At 38.3% G+C, this 20,289-nt stretch overlaps 1 protein-coding gene across 5 annotated transcripts in view; it reads right to left on the bottom strand.

Annotated features, from left to right (window-relative positions):
- Positions 1-5,318: 5,318 nt before the first annotated feature.
- The window catches only part of LOC140680196 (uncharacterized), a 104,035-nt gene continuing 89,064 nt past the window's right edge, over positions 5,319-20,289 (bottom strand). For all 5 annotated transcript variants that reach the window (XM_072916631.1, XM_072916632.1, XM_072916633.1 and 2 more), the window contains one exon: positions 5,319-6,437. In XM_072916631.1, the coding sequence (XP_072772732.1) occupies positions 5,470-6,437 (968 nt within the window). In that variant the 3' untranslated portion in view covers positions 5,319-5,469. The remainder of the gene's footprint in view (positions 6,438-20,289) is intronic.

Genomic DNA, 20,289 nt, shown 5'->3' on the forward strand with positions numbered 1-20,289 from the left:
AATATAAACATTCACCATATGCAAAACACAATACCAGTTCATTCATTCACTTCAACACAGACATGTTTTATCGAGGGACGTAACTTTCACACTGCCTTATGTGACGTAGTGAGTGTCATCCGAGGCCAGAAAGATGCAGAGAGAGTATAGAGAGAGTATAGCCAACAGGGTTTTGGAGTTGGTGTCCAACATGGCACCCTGTAGTCACGTGAAGGGTTATTAACCAATCATTTGGGAGACTGTCTGGCCATACTCTCTCTAATTGGTCAAATCCCCTCAGGTGACTACAGGGCACCTTGTTAGACACCGACTCTGAACCCGGGTTGGCCAAACTCTCTCTCTACACGACTCTGGAAAAGAGCACACATCAGTGACCTCTAGAGGACAATGCCAGTAAATACACAACATTGTTACTATGTTTTTTTGATTGATTGATTGAGACTTTTATTAGTAGGTTGCACAGTGAAGTACATATGCCGTACAATTGACCCCAATAAGTTTTTCAACTTGTTTAAGTCGGGGTCCACTTAAATTGAGCAAAGCATTTTTGGTTGAAAAAAAGAGATAAAGAAGTAAAATACAGCACTATGTCATCAGTTTCTGATTCATTAAATTGTATAACAGTGCAAAATATTGCTCATTTGTAGTGGTCTTTCTTGAACTATTTGGGGAAAAAAACCCAAAAAAACCTAAAAACTTGTTGTAAAAAAAACAAGTGATTCAATTATAAATAAATATTTCTACACATAGAAGTAATCATCAACTTAAAGTGCCCTCTTTGGGGATTGTAATAGAGATCCATCTGGATTCATGAACTTAATTCTAAACATTTATTTTGTTGAATTATTATTCAATAAATATATTTATAAAGGATTTTTGAATTGTTGCTATTTTTAGAATATTTAAAAATAAATCTCACGTACCCCTTGGCATACCTTCAAGTACCCCCAGGGGTACGCGTACCCCCATTTGAGAACCACTGGACTACTCCATGAACAATGAAATAAATTAACAATAAAATAGTCTACATATAATTATTGCTTCAAGTTCTAGTCAAGTTATTCTGCAGTATAAAGTATCGTACATTTACTGACATTACTGTCAATAGTGTCAATACTGTCAAAAGACTACAATAGGCATTAATGTAAAGTATTGTACATTTGTACAAACTGTCGATATGCTGTGTGTCGTCTCCGCCTGCAAGTACAGAATAGTTGATAGCAAATGATGGCACCTGTTATTATCCGGACATGGATACACAGTGACTCACTGTTCTCTGAGATGCAAAAGACATTGTCATGCATTCTATTCATTTGTCATTTACTGTTGCAGTAAATTGTAATTATTGTTGACATCTACGGTCCATGTAAGTAATACTTCTATGATGTATAATGTCATGTACATTGTAGCACAGTACATTTCACAGAATAAGTATAATATAAGAAAGTGCTCATTCTGACTTATCTTCCAAAGGTTGATAGAATAAAGAATGATTTAAACTTATTAGTGCCTCACTCATTTTGCTGTTGCTGCAGCACGCCATATTGCTGTTTGTAGGCGTAATACGCTGTCTGCAGCACCCATTCATCCAGACACACAGATTGAAAGCCAGGGTGGTCTATGATGCACGTCTCCACCCCTTCCTGCTCCATTGTTCTGGCCACTGCCTCGAGCTCATGACAGCAGGCACACTCAGCCACTGTCTCCATGTTCACACAGTTGTGACATGTACACCTGGAAATAGAAATATTCATAATATTTGTAAATCAATTCATATTATTGACACCTGCAATCTGCAAACATGTGCAATAATTAATATTATCATTGTGGATCTTATTAATCTACATGCATATTTTTAGTATTGCCGGTATATGGAGCTGTGGCCCATAGAAATAATGGGTAATTAATTAGGTTTGACATTGTGTCAAAGATAGATACTTAGTCTATAGATAGGCCTGGGCCTGGGGTGTAAGTTGCAACACTAACAGTAACAGTGCAAGACTAGGCCACAAGCTAAAACTAGTCTATAAATAAATAACATTTTACCATTCTGTATTCTGAAGAAGATCTATGTCGTGTGCTACTCCAGCATCAATATCAGCAGCGTCCTCCTGACCGTCACCGTCAGCGTCGGGTTCAAAGCGGTATGGCTCTATCCCTCTCACAGCTTCTTCCCTATCTGAATCGCTTCCACTCCCCACTCGTCCTTCACTCGCACTTTCCTCATCCACAAATCTTTCATCCTCGCTCCAATTAATGGGGAAATCGTCACTTTCTCGGTCCGAATCGCTCTCGCTGCTGGCGGCCATCATTGTAAACAACGGGGAAATGTGAGGAGACGTTCAACTTGTGACGTCACGCTACTTCCGGTACAGGCAAGGCTTTTTTATCAGCGACCAAAAGTTGCGAACTTTATCGTCGATGTTCTCTACTAAATCCTTTCAGCAAAAATATGGCAATATCGCGAAATGATCAAGTATGACACATAGAATGGATCTGCTATCCCCGTTTAAATAAAAAAAAAATCATTTCAGTAGGCCTTTAAGGAACTCCGGGCGGTTCTCATCCATCCTCACCATACACGGTGTTGACAGTGCACTGCTTCCCCTTCCTGAGGCGGCGGATGGTGTTCCAGAATCGCTTCGAAGCCGTCCGGAAGTCGCTTCCCCAAACTCCTCCTATGTCCGAGTTTTTGCCTCCGCGACCGCTGAAGCCGCACACCGCTTGGCCTGTCGGTACCTGTCCACTGCCTCCGGAGTCCTATGAGCCAAAAGAACCCGATAGGACTCTTTCTTCAGCTTGACGGTATCCCTTACCGCCAGTGTCCACCAACAGGTTCTAGGATTACAGCCACGACAGGCACCAACTACCTTACGGCCACAGCTCCAATCAGCCGCCTCGACAATAGAGGTGCGGAACATGGTCCACTCGGACTCAATGCCCAGCACCTCCCTCGTGACATTTTCCAAGTTCTTCCGTAGGTGGGAATTGAAACTCTCTCTGACAGGAGACTCTGCTCGATGTTCCCAGCAAACCCTCACAATGCGTTTGGGCCTGCCAGGTCTGTGCGGCATCCTCCCCCACCATCGCAGCCAGCTCCCCACCAGGTGGTGATATGTAGAAATCTCCGCCCCTCTCTTCAGCCGAGTGTCCAAAACATGAGGCCGCAAATCCGATGACACAACTACAAAGTCGATCATGGAACTGCGGCCTAGGGTGCCCTGGTGCCAAGTACACATATGGACACCCTTATGTTTGAACATGGTGTTTGTTATGGACAATCTGTGACGAGCACAAAAGTCCAATAACAAAATACCACTCAAGTTCAGATCCGGGCGGCCATTCTTCCCAATCACGCCTTTCCAGGTTTCACTGTCGTTGCCAACATGAGCATTGAAGTCCCCCAGTAGGACAAGGGAATCACCCGGGGGAGCACTTTCCAGTACTCCCTCGAGTGTATCCAAAAAGGGTGGATACTCTGAACTGCCGTTTGGTGCGTAAGCACAAACAGTCAGGACCCGTCCCCCCACCCGAAAGCGGCGGTAAGCTACCCTCTCGTCCACTGGGTTGAACTCCAACGTGCAGGCTTTGAGCCGGGGGGCAACAAGAATTGCTTCCCCAGCCCGTTGCCTCTCACTGCGTGCAACGCCAGTGTGGAAGAGAGTCCAGCCCCTCTCGAGAGAACTGGTTCCAGAGCCCTTGCTGTGCGTCGAAGTGAGTCCGACTATATCCAGCCGGAACTTCTCCACCTAGGGTACTAGTTCAGGCTCTTTTCCCCACAGTGAAGTGACATTCCACTTCCCAAGAGCCAGCTTATGTAGTCGAGGATCGGACCGCCAAGTGCCCTGCCTTTGGCTGCCGCCCAGCTCACAACACACTTGACCTTTATGGCCCCTGCTATGGGTGGTGAGCCCATTGGAGGGGGGACCCATGTTGCCTCTTCGGGCTGTGCCCGGCCGGGCCCCATGGGGACAGACCCGACCACCAGGTGCTTGCATCGTGCCCCAACTCCGGGCCTGGCTCCAGAGGGGGGCCCCAGTGACCCGCGTCCGGGCGAGGGATATCGGAGTCTCGGTTTTTGCATTTCCATAGAAGTCTTCGAGTCTTCAAATTTTTTATTAATATCATAATTGTTTTTTATTTATTTATTTGATAATATTATTATTACTTTAGTTTGTGTTGTTTTTTGGCTGTTTTTCTCTTTTTATGGGGGCGAGGGGTGTCATCGTTGGGAAATAAACAAAAATAATATTTTGACCTTTAGGGCAGACAATAGATGTATGATGTATGCAAACATGATGTAATGGATAAGAAGGTCTGATGCTGGATGTCAATAAAAAAATAAAAAATATATATTTTGTAAGTAAAAAATGTATCTAAATGAAGTAAGAGTAGTTGTATTGATAGAAGTAGTTCTCACTTCTCTCATGCGGACTGTAGCCTCCACATAAAAGACAACAATCCTGCCTTCCAGTCACAGTGTGCTGACATGACACTAGATTGCTTATCCCTCATTATCCAGGGTGTCAATCTTGGCTCAGCTCATTTCTGAGAGTCCATTTGTCACATCTGGTTACACCAGGCCGTGCCTTATGTTTGCCTTTTGTTAGTATTTTACTTCCTGTCCTGTGCTTTTATTTTGGTGGCTCTTCTAGTTTTGTTGGTGTTTTCCTGTGGCTGCTTCACTTCTGTCCCCGAGCATTTCCCCTCACCTGTTTTCTGTTTGCAATCAAGACTATTTAAATTGATCCTTTTGCTACCTTCGTTGTCTGGACATTATTCTTTGTTCACGGGTGACCATCGACTATACTTTTTGATGCCAAGCTCTAGTACGCACGTACTTTGTGGACGCCATCTGCTCCACATTTCCTGTGAGTGTTTTGCTGGGTTTCAGCAGTTTGCTTTGTTTTCTTCATAGTTCCCTGTTGCTCTCGGTTTGTGTTCTTTAATAAATAAATATCCCATTTTTTACTGCACGGTGCCAGATGTGAGGTGAAATAAGTACAAATGCAGCAATAAAAACAAGCAACTCCACTCACGATGGCTCTAAAGTTCAGTGATGTGTTGCTAACTTCAGCATTTTTCTTCTTTGTTGATGTTTTGCAGTAGTTAACATCCATGATGTAACAATGCTGCTAATCTACCAGAGTCCACATTTTGTTAACCATTTTATTCATTCATACTCTTAATTGGATAATAACATCAATAAAATAAAATAGAAAATATGCATGAAAAAATAACTAATAAAAATAAGAAGATGTTCTCTGTTTAACAATGAGAAAATAGAATAAAATAGTAGCTACATATATAATATTCAATACATGCACACAACTTAAAAAGTAATTACCGGTACAGGCCAACATACAAGACTAGAAGATGAGAAGCACTACATACAACATCAAATATACATTCTTATTAAACATGCTGTGTTTTTAAACTACATTTAGCACAATCACTGTTTAAGTGTTTTTACATCCCTGCAGCTTCCATGACTGTTACACACTTGTGTTTACTGACCTGATACTTAAACCTGAACATCTTATCACACACAGTGCAACTGAACGGTTTCTCTCCAGTGTGTGTTCTCATGTGTGTGGTCATGTTTTCCTTTCTGGAGAAACTCCTCTTACAAACAGAGCAAGTAAAATGTTTCTCACCTGTGTGTGTTCTCATGTGTGTGGTCATTTCATTCTTAGTTCTGAATCTTTTAGCACAAGCTGAGCAAGCAAAAGGTTTCTCTCCAGTGTGTGTTCTCATGTGTCTGGTCAAGTTTTCCTTTCTGGGGAAACTCTTCTTACAAACAGAGCAAGTAAAAGGTTTCTCACCTGTGTGTGTTCTCATGTGTAATATCATTTCCTTCTTAGTGTTGAATCTTTTAGCACAAACTGAGCAAGCAAAAGGTTTCTCTCCAGTGTGTGTTCTCATGTGTGTGGTCATGTTAAGCTTTGTGGAGAAACTCTTCTTACAAACAGCGCAAATAAAAGGTTTCTCTCCAGTATGTATTCTCATGTGTCTTGTAAAATCACTCTTCTTTCTAAATGATTTCCCACATTCAGAGCAGTCAAAGTGTTTGTTGTTAGTGTGATGTCTCGTATCACCTTTAGAGTCATTTTTACTCTCCAAAGGTTTTTGGATGTGGTCACTGTGATCAGAAGAGTGTGACATCATGTGGTCCATGTCTGACAGTGGAGCAAAGATGCTGTCTGGTTCTGACTTGATATCTTCACAATGCTCTCCATCAGCTTCTGTGATGTGTTGACTTACAAGCTCCGCCCCTCTGTTCTCCTCACTTTGACTGTGATGAAGCTGTAAGGACTGAGCTTCATCTTCATCATGAAGCTGCTCCTCTTTAATGTGGGAGGGGGCCTGTAGCTCCTTCTGTCCCACACTGGTGTGCCACTCCTCTTCATGACTCCCCGCTGACACCCGCTGGACGTCTGCAGAACAAATGAGGTGTTACTGTATTGAAGTTTGCAGTATTCAAACTATTGACATGTGAGCTAGGCCAAATAGACAGTGATGGGCAAGCTACCTGGACAATGTAGTAAGCTAAGCTACAAGTTACTCTCAATTAAATGTAGCTAAGCTATCCTCAGACAATTGTAGCACGCTACACTACAAGCTACACTGCAAAAGTAGCTTGCCACATCAAAGCTACATTTAACAGCATTTATATATATATATATATATATATATATATATATATATATATATATATATATATATATATATATATATATATATATATATATTGGCCCACATGTATAATATCAATGTTTATGTTGTCCATGGAAAGAAGTTAGTAAGAAGCAAAAGAAAAACAACCAACCATGGATGACAAAAGGACTGAAAAATGCTTGTCACAAAAAAAATACATTACATGGAATATCAATAACACAGACATCTATAAATAAGTATAAGAAATATAAAAACAAGCTAATTGGTATACTAGGAACATGTAAGAAGGAATACTACAGACAATTATTAAAGAAGAACAGAAACAACATGAGAGCAACATGGGGCATCCTAAATAGCATCATTAAAAATGCTGCTAAGAAAGATTACCCCCAGTACTTTCTACATGGAAATACAAAAAATGACAATATAAACCAAATAGTTGAACGTTTTAATGACTACTTTGTAAATATCGGAAACAATGTGGAACAAAGATTTCCAAATGCAGATGATGGATCAGTTGAGGACTTGAGTGAGCTCATAGACAGAAATCCCAATTCCATGTTTCTTAAGAACGTGACTAAAGAAGAAATAATCAAAATTGTAAAACATTGTAAATCCAAGACCTCAACCGACTGTCATGGAATAGATATGGTAACCATAAAAAAGGTTATAGAAGACATTTCAGAACCTCTGACATATATCAGCAACGTATCATTTCTAACCAGCAAATTCCCTGACAAAATGAAAATTACAAAAGTCGTACCAAATTATTAGAATGGAGACATACACAAGTTTACTAACTACACACCAGAATTCACAGCTAATATCTCAACATGGATAGCATTAATCCAAATAACAGAGGAAATGAGCAATGCAATAGATGGTAAAGAATGTGCGGCCGCAGTATTCATGGACTTAACTAAAGCATTTGACACACTTAATCATGATATTTTAATAACAAAACTGGAACGATATGGCATCAGAGGGTTGGTCTTGAACTGGGTAAGAAGCTTTTTAACCAACAGGAAGCAATACGTGAAGCTAGGCCAACACACTTCTACAACACTAAATATATCCTGTGGTGTACCTCACGGATCAATACTGGGACCAAGATTGTTTCATCTTTATATAAATGACATTTGTAAAGTTACAAAGGACTTAAAGTTAGTTTTATTTGCGGACGACACAACTGCTTTCTGTTCAGGAGAGAACACACAGAAAATAATACAAATAATAACAGAAGAAATGAACACATTAAAAAGATGCTTTGACAAAAACAGACTATCTTTGAATCTCAGTAAAAGTAAAATAAGACTATTTGGTAACAGTAGAAGAGAAAGTCAGACACAAATAGACGGAATAGAAATTGAAAGAGTACCGCATTTTTCAGACTATAAGTCGCAGTTTTTTTCATAGTTTGGCCGGGGGTGCGACTTATACTCAGGAGCATCTTATGTGTGAAATTATTAACACATTACCGTAAAATATCAAATAATATTATTTATCTCATTCACGTAAGAGACTAGACGTATAAGATTTCATGGGATTTAGCGATTAGGAGTGACAGATTGTTTGGTAAACGTATAGCATGTTCTATATGTTATAGTTATCTGAATGACTCTTACCATAATATGTTACGTTAACATACCAGTTGGTTATTTATGCCTCATATAACGTACACTTATTCAGCCTGTTGTTCACTATTCTTGATTTATTTTAAATTGCCTTTCAAATGTCTATTCTTGGTGTTGGCTTTCATCAAATACATTTCCCCAAAAAATGCGACTTATACTCCAGTGCGACTTATATATGTTTTTTTCCTTCTTTATTATGCATTTTCAGCCAGTGCGACTTATACTCCGGAGCGACTTATACTCCGAAAAATACGGTAAATGAAACCAAATTTCTAGGTTTTATAATTGATGATAAATTGAACTGGAAATCTCATGTAAAAAATATACAACATAAAGTAGCAAGAAACACGTCAACAATGAATACAGCAAAACATGTTCTAGACCAAAAATGACTTCATATTCTCTACTGCTCACTAGTGTTACATATCTGACTTATTGTGTAGAAATATGGGAAATAACTACAAAAGTACACTTCATTCATTAACTGTGTTACAAAAAAGATCGGTTATAATAATACATCATGTTGGATATAGACAACATACAAACACTTTATTTATAGAATCACAAATACTGAAATTCCACCACATAGTGAATTAGCAAACAGCTAAAATGATACACAAAGCAAACTATAACCTGCTAGCCAAGAATGTACAACAATTCTCAACAAAAGAGGAGAAATATAATCTTAGAGAAAAATGTAATTTAAAACATTTGTATGCACGTACAACACTTAAGACCTTCAGTTAATCAGTATGTGGAATTAAATGATGGAATGGATTAAGCAAAGCAATCAAACAATGTACTAATATGATCCACTTCAAGAAACTCTTCACACTTAAAGTGTTTACAAAGTACAAAGAAGAAGATAAACATTCTCAATTTATTTCATCCATCATTCATTTTCTACATCATCTTACTCATCTCACCATATGAAATATAACTTACTTCACTCATTATTATTTATTTATTTTTATTGTGATTACTTATGGAGTATATTGTGAATACATTGAGAACAGGAAGTGAACAAAAGTTTTATCAACTGTTATGTAAAAGAAAAGTGGTAGAATTAAATAAGCTCTGCTTCTTCCTACTCCTTTTCCAACATGTTGAAAAGACAAACTGGAAATTGTGATGTATCATGTTGTATGCATGCATGTGTGATGTATCATGTTGTATACATGCATGTGTGGTGTATCATGATGTATGCATGCATGTGTGATGTATCATGTTGTATGCATGCATGTGTGATGTATCATGTTGTATGCATGCATGTGTGATGTATCATGTTGTATGCATGCATGTGTGATGTATCATGTTGTATGCATGCATGTGTGATGCATCATGTTGTATGCATGCATGTGTGATGTATCATGTTGTATGCATGCATGTGTGATGTATCATGTTGTATGCATGCATGTGTGATGCATCATGTTGTATGCATGCATGTGTGATGTTTCATGTTGTATGCATGCATGTGTGATGTATCATGTTGTATGCATGCATGTGTGATGTATCATGTTGTATGCATGCATGTGTGATGTATCATGTTGTATGCATGCATGTGTGATGCATCATGTTGTATGCATGCATGTGTGATGTATCATGTTGTATGCATGCATGTGTGATGTATCATGTTGTATGCATGCATGTGTGATGCATCATGTTGTATGCATGCATGTGTGATGTTTCATGTTGTATGCATGCATGTGTGATGTATCATGTTGTATGCATGCATGTGTGATGTATCATGTTGTATGCATGCATGTGTGATGCATAATGTTGTATGCATGCATGTGTGATGTTTCATGTTGTATGCATGAATGTGTAATGTATCATGTCCTATGCATGCATGTATGTGTGATGTATCATGTTGTATGCATGCATGTGTGATGCATCATGTTGTATGCATGCACGTGTGATGTTTCATGTTGTATGCATGCATGTGTGATGTTTCATGTTGTATGCATGCATGTGTGATGTATCATGTTGTATGCATGCATGTGTGATGTTTCATGTTGTATGCATGCATGTGTGATGTATCATGTTGTATGCATGCATGTGTGATGTATCATGTTGTATGCATGCATGTGTGATGTATCATGTTGTATGCATGCATGTGTGATGCATCATGTTGTATGCATGCATGTGTGATGTATCATGTTGTATGCATGCATGTGTGATGTATCATGTTGTATGCATGCATGTGTGATGCATCATGTTGTATGCATGCATGTGTGATGTTTCATGTTGTATGCATGCATGTGTGATGTATCATGTTGTATGCATGCATGTGTGATGTATCATGTTGTATGCATACATGTGTGATGCATAATGTTGTATGCATGCATGTGTGATGTTTCATGTTGTATGCATGAATGTGTAATGTATCATGTCCTATGCATGCATGTATGTGTGATGTATCATGTTGTATGCATGCATGTGTGATGCATCATGTTGTATGCATGCACGTGTGATGTTTCATGTTGTATGCAAGCATGTGTGATGTATCGTGTTGTATGCATGCATGTGTGATGTAACATGTTGTATGCATGCATGTGTGATGTATCATGTTGTATGCATGCATGTGTGATGTATCATGTTGTATGCATGCATGTGTGATGTATCATGTTGTATGCATGCATGTGTGATGTATCATGTTGTATGCATGCATGTGTGATGTATCATGTTGTATGCTTGCATGTTCCAAATAAACTCAACTCAACTAACACTTGGTGGACATTCAAGCCACAAAATGCAAATGGAGTATTGTTGGTGTATTTTGGATGGTTATAGAGGACCTCCCATTGGCTCCATTGCAAGTGGACTTTTATTTACATTTATGAGTTAGAATTAGGGCTGGGTGATATATGGAATATACTGGATATATCGTGGGTTTGTCTCTGTGCGATATAGAAAATGACTATATGGTGATATTGGAGTATACGTTCTCACACAGTTGCTTTTAGCTGCAGGCATTACACTACAGGCTCTTCTCACTCTTTCTTGTCTCTCCTTCTCACAGAGACATAAAACAAGCGCACCTTCTTACATACGTCACATACTGTCACGTGTGCAACGTCATACGCTCTCACGGAGCAGACAGGTAGCGGCATGGTAACCTTAGCTGTGGTGCTAGTGGTAATATGAGAGAAAGAAGGTGCCAATCTGGTAACAAATGAAGGAATAATTAATTCCCCCCCAAAAAACAGCAGGGGGTCCATCGTCTGGCAGTGGTTATGCTTCAAGCAGGTAGATGGTGAACAAGTATGCGGCAAAAGCATTGCTACAAAAAGTAGCAGCACTGCTAATGTAGCATCATTTGAAAAGTCACCCGCTAGAGAATGAGGAGTGCTTGAAACTCTGCATGTCAACATCTCCGTTCGGTGCCACACCCACAAAATATCCAAGCAACCATCTCCAGATCAACACCGTATGAAACAAATAGTCAACAACAGAAGGAGATAACGTCCGCAGGAACCTACCACATAGTGAAGGACATACACTATTTGATTTCCTATTATGCAGCTCATTTTTATTTGACACTTATTGAAATATCTTGTGTGACATCATGCACAAAAGTGCACTTTATTTGTTTTAAACTATTGAAGTGGCGTTCTGTACAAAAAGTGCACTTTAATTTAGTGTTGTTTTGATATGTCATCTTAGTGACATCATGCACAAAAATACACTAATAGCTTGTTTTAAAATGTCTCTGACAATGTTGCACTTTCTGTTTTGAAATGACATGAATGTTTGTGCCACTGCTTAATAACTGTTTAATAAATACACTTTTGCTAAATTGACTTAGTTGTGGTTTCCCTCTCTGCATGAAAGTTTAAAAGTAGCATATATTAATGCAGTGTGAAGAAAGATGTTTTAATGTAGTCACATAGAATCATCATACTGCTGTGATTATATGCATCAAGTGTTCATTCAAGGCTAAGGCAAAATATCCACATATATATGGTGTATCGTGACATGGCCTAAACATATCCACATATATATGGTGTATCGTGACATGGCCTAAACATATCCACATATATATGGTGTATCGTGACATGGCCTAAACATATCCACATATATATGGTGTATCGTGACGTGGCCTAAACATATCCAAATATATGGTGTATCGTAAAGTGGCCTAAACATATCCACATATATATGGTGTATCGTGACGTAGACTAAACATATCCACATATATATGGTGTATCGTGACATGGCCTAAACATATCCACATATATATGGTGTATCGTGACATGAACTAAACATATCCACATATATATGGTGTGTGGTGACATGGACTAAACATATCCACATATATATGGTGTATCGTGACATGGCCTAAACATATCCACATGTATATGGTGTATCGTGACATGGCCTAAACATATCCACATGTATATGGTGTATCGTGACGTGGCCTAAACATATCCAAATATATGGTGTATCGTAAAGTGGCCTAAACATATCCACATATATATGGTGTATCGTGACATGGCCTAAACATATCCACATGTATATGGTGTATCGTGACATGGCCTAAACATATCCACATGTATATGGTGTATCGTGACATGGACTAAACATATCCACATATATATGGTGTATCGTGACATGGACTAAACATATCCACATATATATGGTGTATCGTGACGTGGCCTAAACATATCCAAATATATGGTGTATCGTAAAGTGGCCTAAACATATCCACATATATATGGTGTATCGTGACGTAGACTAAACATATCCACATATATATGGTGTATCGTGACATGGACTAAACATATCCACATATATATGGTGTATCGTGACATGGCCTAAACATATCCACATATATATGGTGTATCGTGACATGAACTAAACATATCCACATATATATGGTGTGTGGTGACATGGACTAAACATATCCACATATATATGGTGTATCGTGACATGGCCTAAACATATCCACATGTATATGGTGTATCGTGACATGGCCTAAACATATCCACATATATATGGTGTATCGTGACATGGCCTAAACATATCCACATATATATGGTGTATCGTGACATGGCCTAAACATATCCACATATATATGGTGTATCGTGACATGGACTAAACATATCCACATATATATGGTGTATGGTGACATGGCCTAAACATATCCACATATATATGGTGTATCGTGACATGGACTAAACATATCCACATATATATGGTGTATCGCGACATGGCCTAAACATATCCACATATATTTGGTGTATCATGACGTGGCCTAAACATATCCAAATATATGGTGTATCGTAAAGTGGCCTAAACATATCCACATATATATGGTGTATCGTGACGTGGACTAAACATATCCACATATATATGGTGTATCGTGACATGGCCTAAACATATCCACATATATATGGTGTATCGTGACATGGACTAAACATATCCACATATATATGGTGTATGGTGACATGGACTAAACATATCCACATATATATGGTGTATCGTGACATGGCCTAAACATATCCACATGTATATGGTGTATCGTGACATGGCCTAAACATATCCACATATATATGGTGTATGGTGACATGGCCTAAACATATCCACATATATATGGTGTATGGTGACATGGCCTAAACATATCCACATATATATGGTGTATCGTGTCATGGCCTAAACATATCCACATATATATGGTGTATCGTGACATGGACTAAACATATCCACATGTATATGGTGTATCGTGACATGGCCTAAACATATCCGCATATATATGGTGTATCGTGACATGGACTAAACATATCCACATATATATGGTGTATCGCGACATGGCCTAAACATATCCACATATATATGGTGTATCGCGACATGGCCTAAACATATCCACATATATATGGTGTATCGTGACATGAACTAAACATATCCACATATATATGGTGTGTGGTGACATGGACTAAACATATCCACATATATATGGTGTATCGTGACATGGCCTAAACATATCCACATGTATATGGTGTATCGTGACATGGCCTAAACATATCCACATATATATGGTGTATCGTGACATGGCCTAAACATATCCACATATATATGGTGTATCGCGACATGGCCTAAACATATCCACATATATATGGTGTATCGTGACGTGGCCTAAACATATCCAAATATATGGTGTATCGTAAAGTGGCCTAAACATATCCACATATATATGGTGTATCGTGACGTAGACTAAACATATCCACATATATATGGTGTATCGTGACATGGCCTAAACATATCCACATATATATGGTGTATCGTGACATGAACTAAACATATCCACATATATATGGTGTGTGGTGACATGGACTAAACATATCCACATATATATGGTGTATCGTGACATGGCCTAAACATATCCACATGTATATGGTGTATCGTGACATGGCCTAAACATATCCACATATATATGGTGTATCGTGACATGGCCTAAACATATCCACATATATATGGTGTATCGTGACATGGACTAAACATATCCACATATATATGGTGTATGGTGACATGGCCTAAACATATCCACATATATATGGTGTATCGTGACATGGACTAAACATATCCACATATATATGGTGTATCGCGACATGGCCTAAACATATCCACATATATATGGTGTATCGTGACGTGGCCTAAACATATCCAAATATATGGTGTATCGTAAAGTGGCCTAAACATATCCACATATATATGGTGTATCGTGACGTGGACTAAACATATCCACATATATATGGTGTATCGTGACATGGCCTAAACATATCCACATATATATGGTGTATCGTGACATGGACTAAACATATCCACATATATATGGTGTATGGTGACATGGACTAAACATATCCACATATATATGGTGTATCGTGACATGGCCTAAACATATCCACATGTATATGGTGTATCGTGACATGGCCTAAACATATCCACATATATATGGTGTATCGTGACATGGCCTAAACATATCCACATATATATGGTGTATCGTGACATGGACTAAACATATCCACATATATATGGTGTATCGTGACGTGGCCTAAACATATCCAAATATATGGTGTATCGTAAAGTGGCCTAAACATATCCACATATATATGGTGTATGGTGACGTGGCCTAAACATATCCACATATATATGGTGTATCGTGACATGGACTAAACATATCCACATATATATGGTGTATGGTGACATGGACTAAACATATCCACATATATATGGTGTATCGTGACATGGCCTAAACATATCCACATATATATGGTGTATCGTGACATGGCCTGAACATATCCACATATATATGATGTATGGTGACATGGCCTAAACATATCCACATATATATGGTGTATCGTGACATGAACTAAACATATCCACATATATATGGTGTGTGGTGACATGGACTAAACATATCCACATATATATGGTGTATCGTGACATGGCCTAAACATATCCACATGTATATGGTGTATCGTGACGTGGCCTAAACATATCCAAATATATGGTGTATCGTAAAGTGGCCTAAACATATCCACATATATATGGTGTATCGTGACATGGCCTAAACATATCCACATGTATATGGTGTATCGTGACATGGCCTAAACATATCCACATGTATATGGTGTATCGTGACATGGACTAAACATATCCACATATATATGGTGTATCGTGACATGGACTAAACATATCCACATATATATGGTGTATCGTGACGTGGCCTAAACATATCCAAATATATGGTGTATCGTAAAGTGGCCTAAACATATCCACATATATATGGTGTATCGTGACGTAGACTAAACATATCCACATATATATGGTGTATCGTGACATGGCCTAAACATATCCACATATATATGGTGTATCGTGACATGAACTAAACATATCCACATATATATGGTGTGTGGTGACATGGACTAAACATATCCACATATATATGGTGTATCGTGACATGGCCTAAACATATCCACATGTATATGGTGTATCGTGACATGGCCTAAACATATCCACATATATATGGTGTATCGTGACATGGCCTAAACATATCCACATATATATGGTGTATCGTGACATGGCCTAAACATATCCACATATATATGGTGTATCGTGACATGGACTAAACATATCCACATATATATGGTGTATGGTGACATGGCCTAAACATATCCACATATATATGGTGTATCGTGACATGGACTAAACATATCCACATATATATGGTGTATCGCGACATGGCCTAAACATATCCACATATATATGGTGTATCGTGACGTGGCCTAAACATATCCACATATACAGTATATGATGTATGGTGACATGGCCTAAACATATCCACATATATATGGTGTATCGTGTCATGGCCTAAACATATCCACATATATATGGTGTATCGTGACATGGCCCAAACATATCCACATATATATGGTGTATCGTGACATGGACTAAACATATCCACATATATATGGTGTATCGTGACATGGACTAAACATATCCACATGTATATGGTGTATCGTGACATGGCCTAAACATATCCGCATATATATGGTGTATCGTGACATGGACTAAACATATCCACATATATATGGTGTATCGCGACATGGCCTAAACATATCCACATATATATGGTGTATCGCGACATGGCCTAAACATATCCACATATATATGGTGTATCGTGACATGAACTAAACATATCCACATATATATGGTGTGTGGTGACATGGACTAAACATATCCACATATATATGGTGTATCGTGACATGGCCTAAACATATCCACATGTATATGGTGTATCGTGACATGGCCTAAACATATCCACATATATATGGTGTATCGTGACATGGCCTAAACATATCCACATATATATGGTGTATCGTGACATGGACTAAACATATCCACATATATATGGTGTATGGTGACATGGCCTAAACATATCCACATATATATGGTGTATCGTGACATGGACTAAACATATCCACATATATATGGTGTATCGCGACATGGCCTAAACATATCCACATATATATGGTGTATCGTGACGTGGCCTAAACATATCCAAATATATGGTGTATCGTAAAGTGGCCTAAACATATCCACATATATATGGTGTATCGTGACGTAGACTAAACATATCCACATATATATGGTGTATCGTGACATGGCCTAAACATATCCACATATATATGGTGTATCGTGACATGAACTAAACATATCCACATATATATGGTGTGTGGTGACATGGACTAAACATATCCACATATATATGGTGTATCGTGACATGGCCTAAACATATCCACATATATATGGTGTATCGTGACGTGGCCTAAACATATCCACATGTATATGGTGTATCGTGACATGGCCTAAACATATCCACATATACAGTATATGATGTATGGTGACATGGCCTAAACATATCCACATATATATGGTGTATCGTGTCATGGCCTAAACATATCCACATATATATGGTGTATCGTGACATGGCCCAAACATATCCACATATATATGGTGTATCGTGACATGGACTAAACATATCCACATATATATGGTGTATCGTGACATGGACTAAACATATCCACATGTATATGGTGTATCGTGACATGGCCTAAACATATCCGCATATATATGGTGTATCGTGACATGGACTAAACATATCCACATATATATGGTGTATCGCGACATGGCCTAAACATATCCACATATATATGGTGTATCGCGACATGGCCTAAACATATCCACATATATATGGTGTATCGTGACATGAACTAAACATATCCACATATATATGGTGTGTGGTGACATGGACTAAACATATCCACATATATATGGTGTATCGTGACATGGCCTAAACATATCCACATGTATATGGTGTATCGTGACATGGCCTAAACATATCCACATATATATGGTGTATCGTGACATGGCCTAAACATATCCACATATATATGGTGTATCGTGACATGGACTAAACATATCCACATATATATGGTGTATGGTGACATGGCCTAAACATATCCACATATATATGGTGTATCGTGACATGGACTAAACATATCCACATATATATGGTGTATCGCGACATGGCCTAAACATATCCACATATATATGGTGTATCGTGACGTGGCCTAAACATATCCAAATATATGGTGTATCGTAAAGTGGCCTAAACATATCCACATATATATGGTGTATCGTGACGTAGACTAAACATATCCACATATATATGGTGTATCGTGACATGGCCTAAACATATCCACATATATATGGTGTATCGTGACATGAACTAAACATATCCACATATATATGGTGTGTGGTGACATGGACTAAACATATCCACATATATATGGTGTATCGTGACATGGCCTAAACATATCCACATGTATATGGTGTATCGTGACATGGACTAAACATATCCACATATATATGGTGTATCGTGACATGGCCTAAACATATCCACATATATATGGTGTATCGTGACATGGACTAAACATATCCACATATATATGGTGTATCGCGACATGGCCTAAACATATCCACATATATATGGTGTATCGTGACATGGCCTAAACATATCCACATATATATGGTGTATCGTGACATGGACTAAACATATCCACATATATATGGTGTATGGTGACATGGCCTAAACATATCCACATATATATGGTGTATCGTGACATGGACTAAACATATCCACATATATATGGTGTATCGCGACATGGCCTAAACATATCCACATATATATGGTGTATCGTGACGTGGCCTAAACATATCCAAATATATGGTGTATCGTAAAGTGGCCTAAACATATCCACATATATATGGTGTATCGTGACGTGGACTAAACATATCCACATATATATGGTGTATCGTGACATGGCCTAAACATATCCACATATATATGGTGTATCGTGACATGGACTAAACATATCCACATATATATGGTGTATGGTGACATGGACTAAACATATCCACATATATATGGTGTATCGTGACATGGCCTAAACATATCCACATGTATATGGTGTATCGTGACATGGCCTAAACATATCCACATATATATGGTGTATCGTGACATGGCCTAAACATATCCACATATATATGGTGTATCGTGACATGGACTAAACATATCCACATATATATGGTGTATGGTGACATGGCCTAAACATATCCACATATATATGGTGTATCGTGACATGGACTAAACATATCCACATATATATGGTGTATCGCGACATGGCCTAAACATATCCACATATATATGGTGTATCGTGACGTGGCCTAAACATATCCATATATATGGTGTATCGTGACATGGCCTAAACATATCCACATATATATGGTGTATCGTGACATGGACTAAACATATCCACATATATATGGTGTATGGTGACATGGACTAAACATATCCACATATATATGGTGTATCGTGACATGGCCTAAACATATCCACATATATATGGTGTATCGTGACATGGCCTGAACATATCCACATATATATGATGTATGGTGACATGGCCTAAACATATCCACATATATATGGTGTATCGTGACATGAACTAAACATATCCACATATATATGGTGTGTGGTGACATGGACTAAACATATCCACATATATATGGTGTATCGTGACATGGCCTAAACATATCCACATGTATATGGTGTATCGTGACATGGCCTAAACATATCCACATGTATATGGTGTATCGTGACGTGGCCTAAACATATCCAAATATATGGTGTATCGTAAAGTGGCCTAAACATATCCACATATATATGGTGTATCGTGACATGGCCTAAACATATCCACATGTATATGGTGTATCGTGACATGGCCTAAACATATCCACATGTATATGGTGTATCGTGACATGGACTAAACATATCCACATATATATGGTGTATCGTGACATGGCCTAAACATATCCAAATATATGGTGTATCGTAAAGTGGCCTAAACATATCCAC

This window comes from Nerophis lumbriciformis, linkage group LG28 (genome assembly GCF_033978685.3).
Source record: "Nerophis lumbriciformis linkage group LG28, RoL_Nlum_v2.1, whole genome shotgun sequence".
Taxonomy (NCBI): domain Eukaryota; kingdom Metazoa; phylum Chordata; class Actinopteri; order Syngnathiformes; family Syngnathidae; genus Nerophis; species Nerophis lumbriciformis.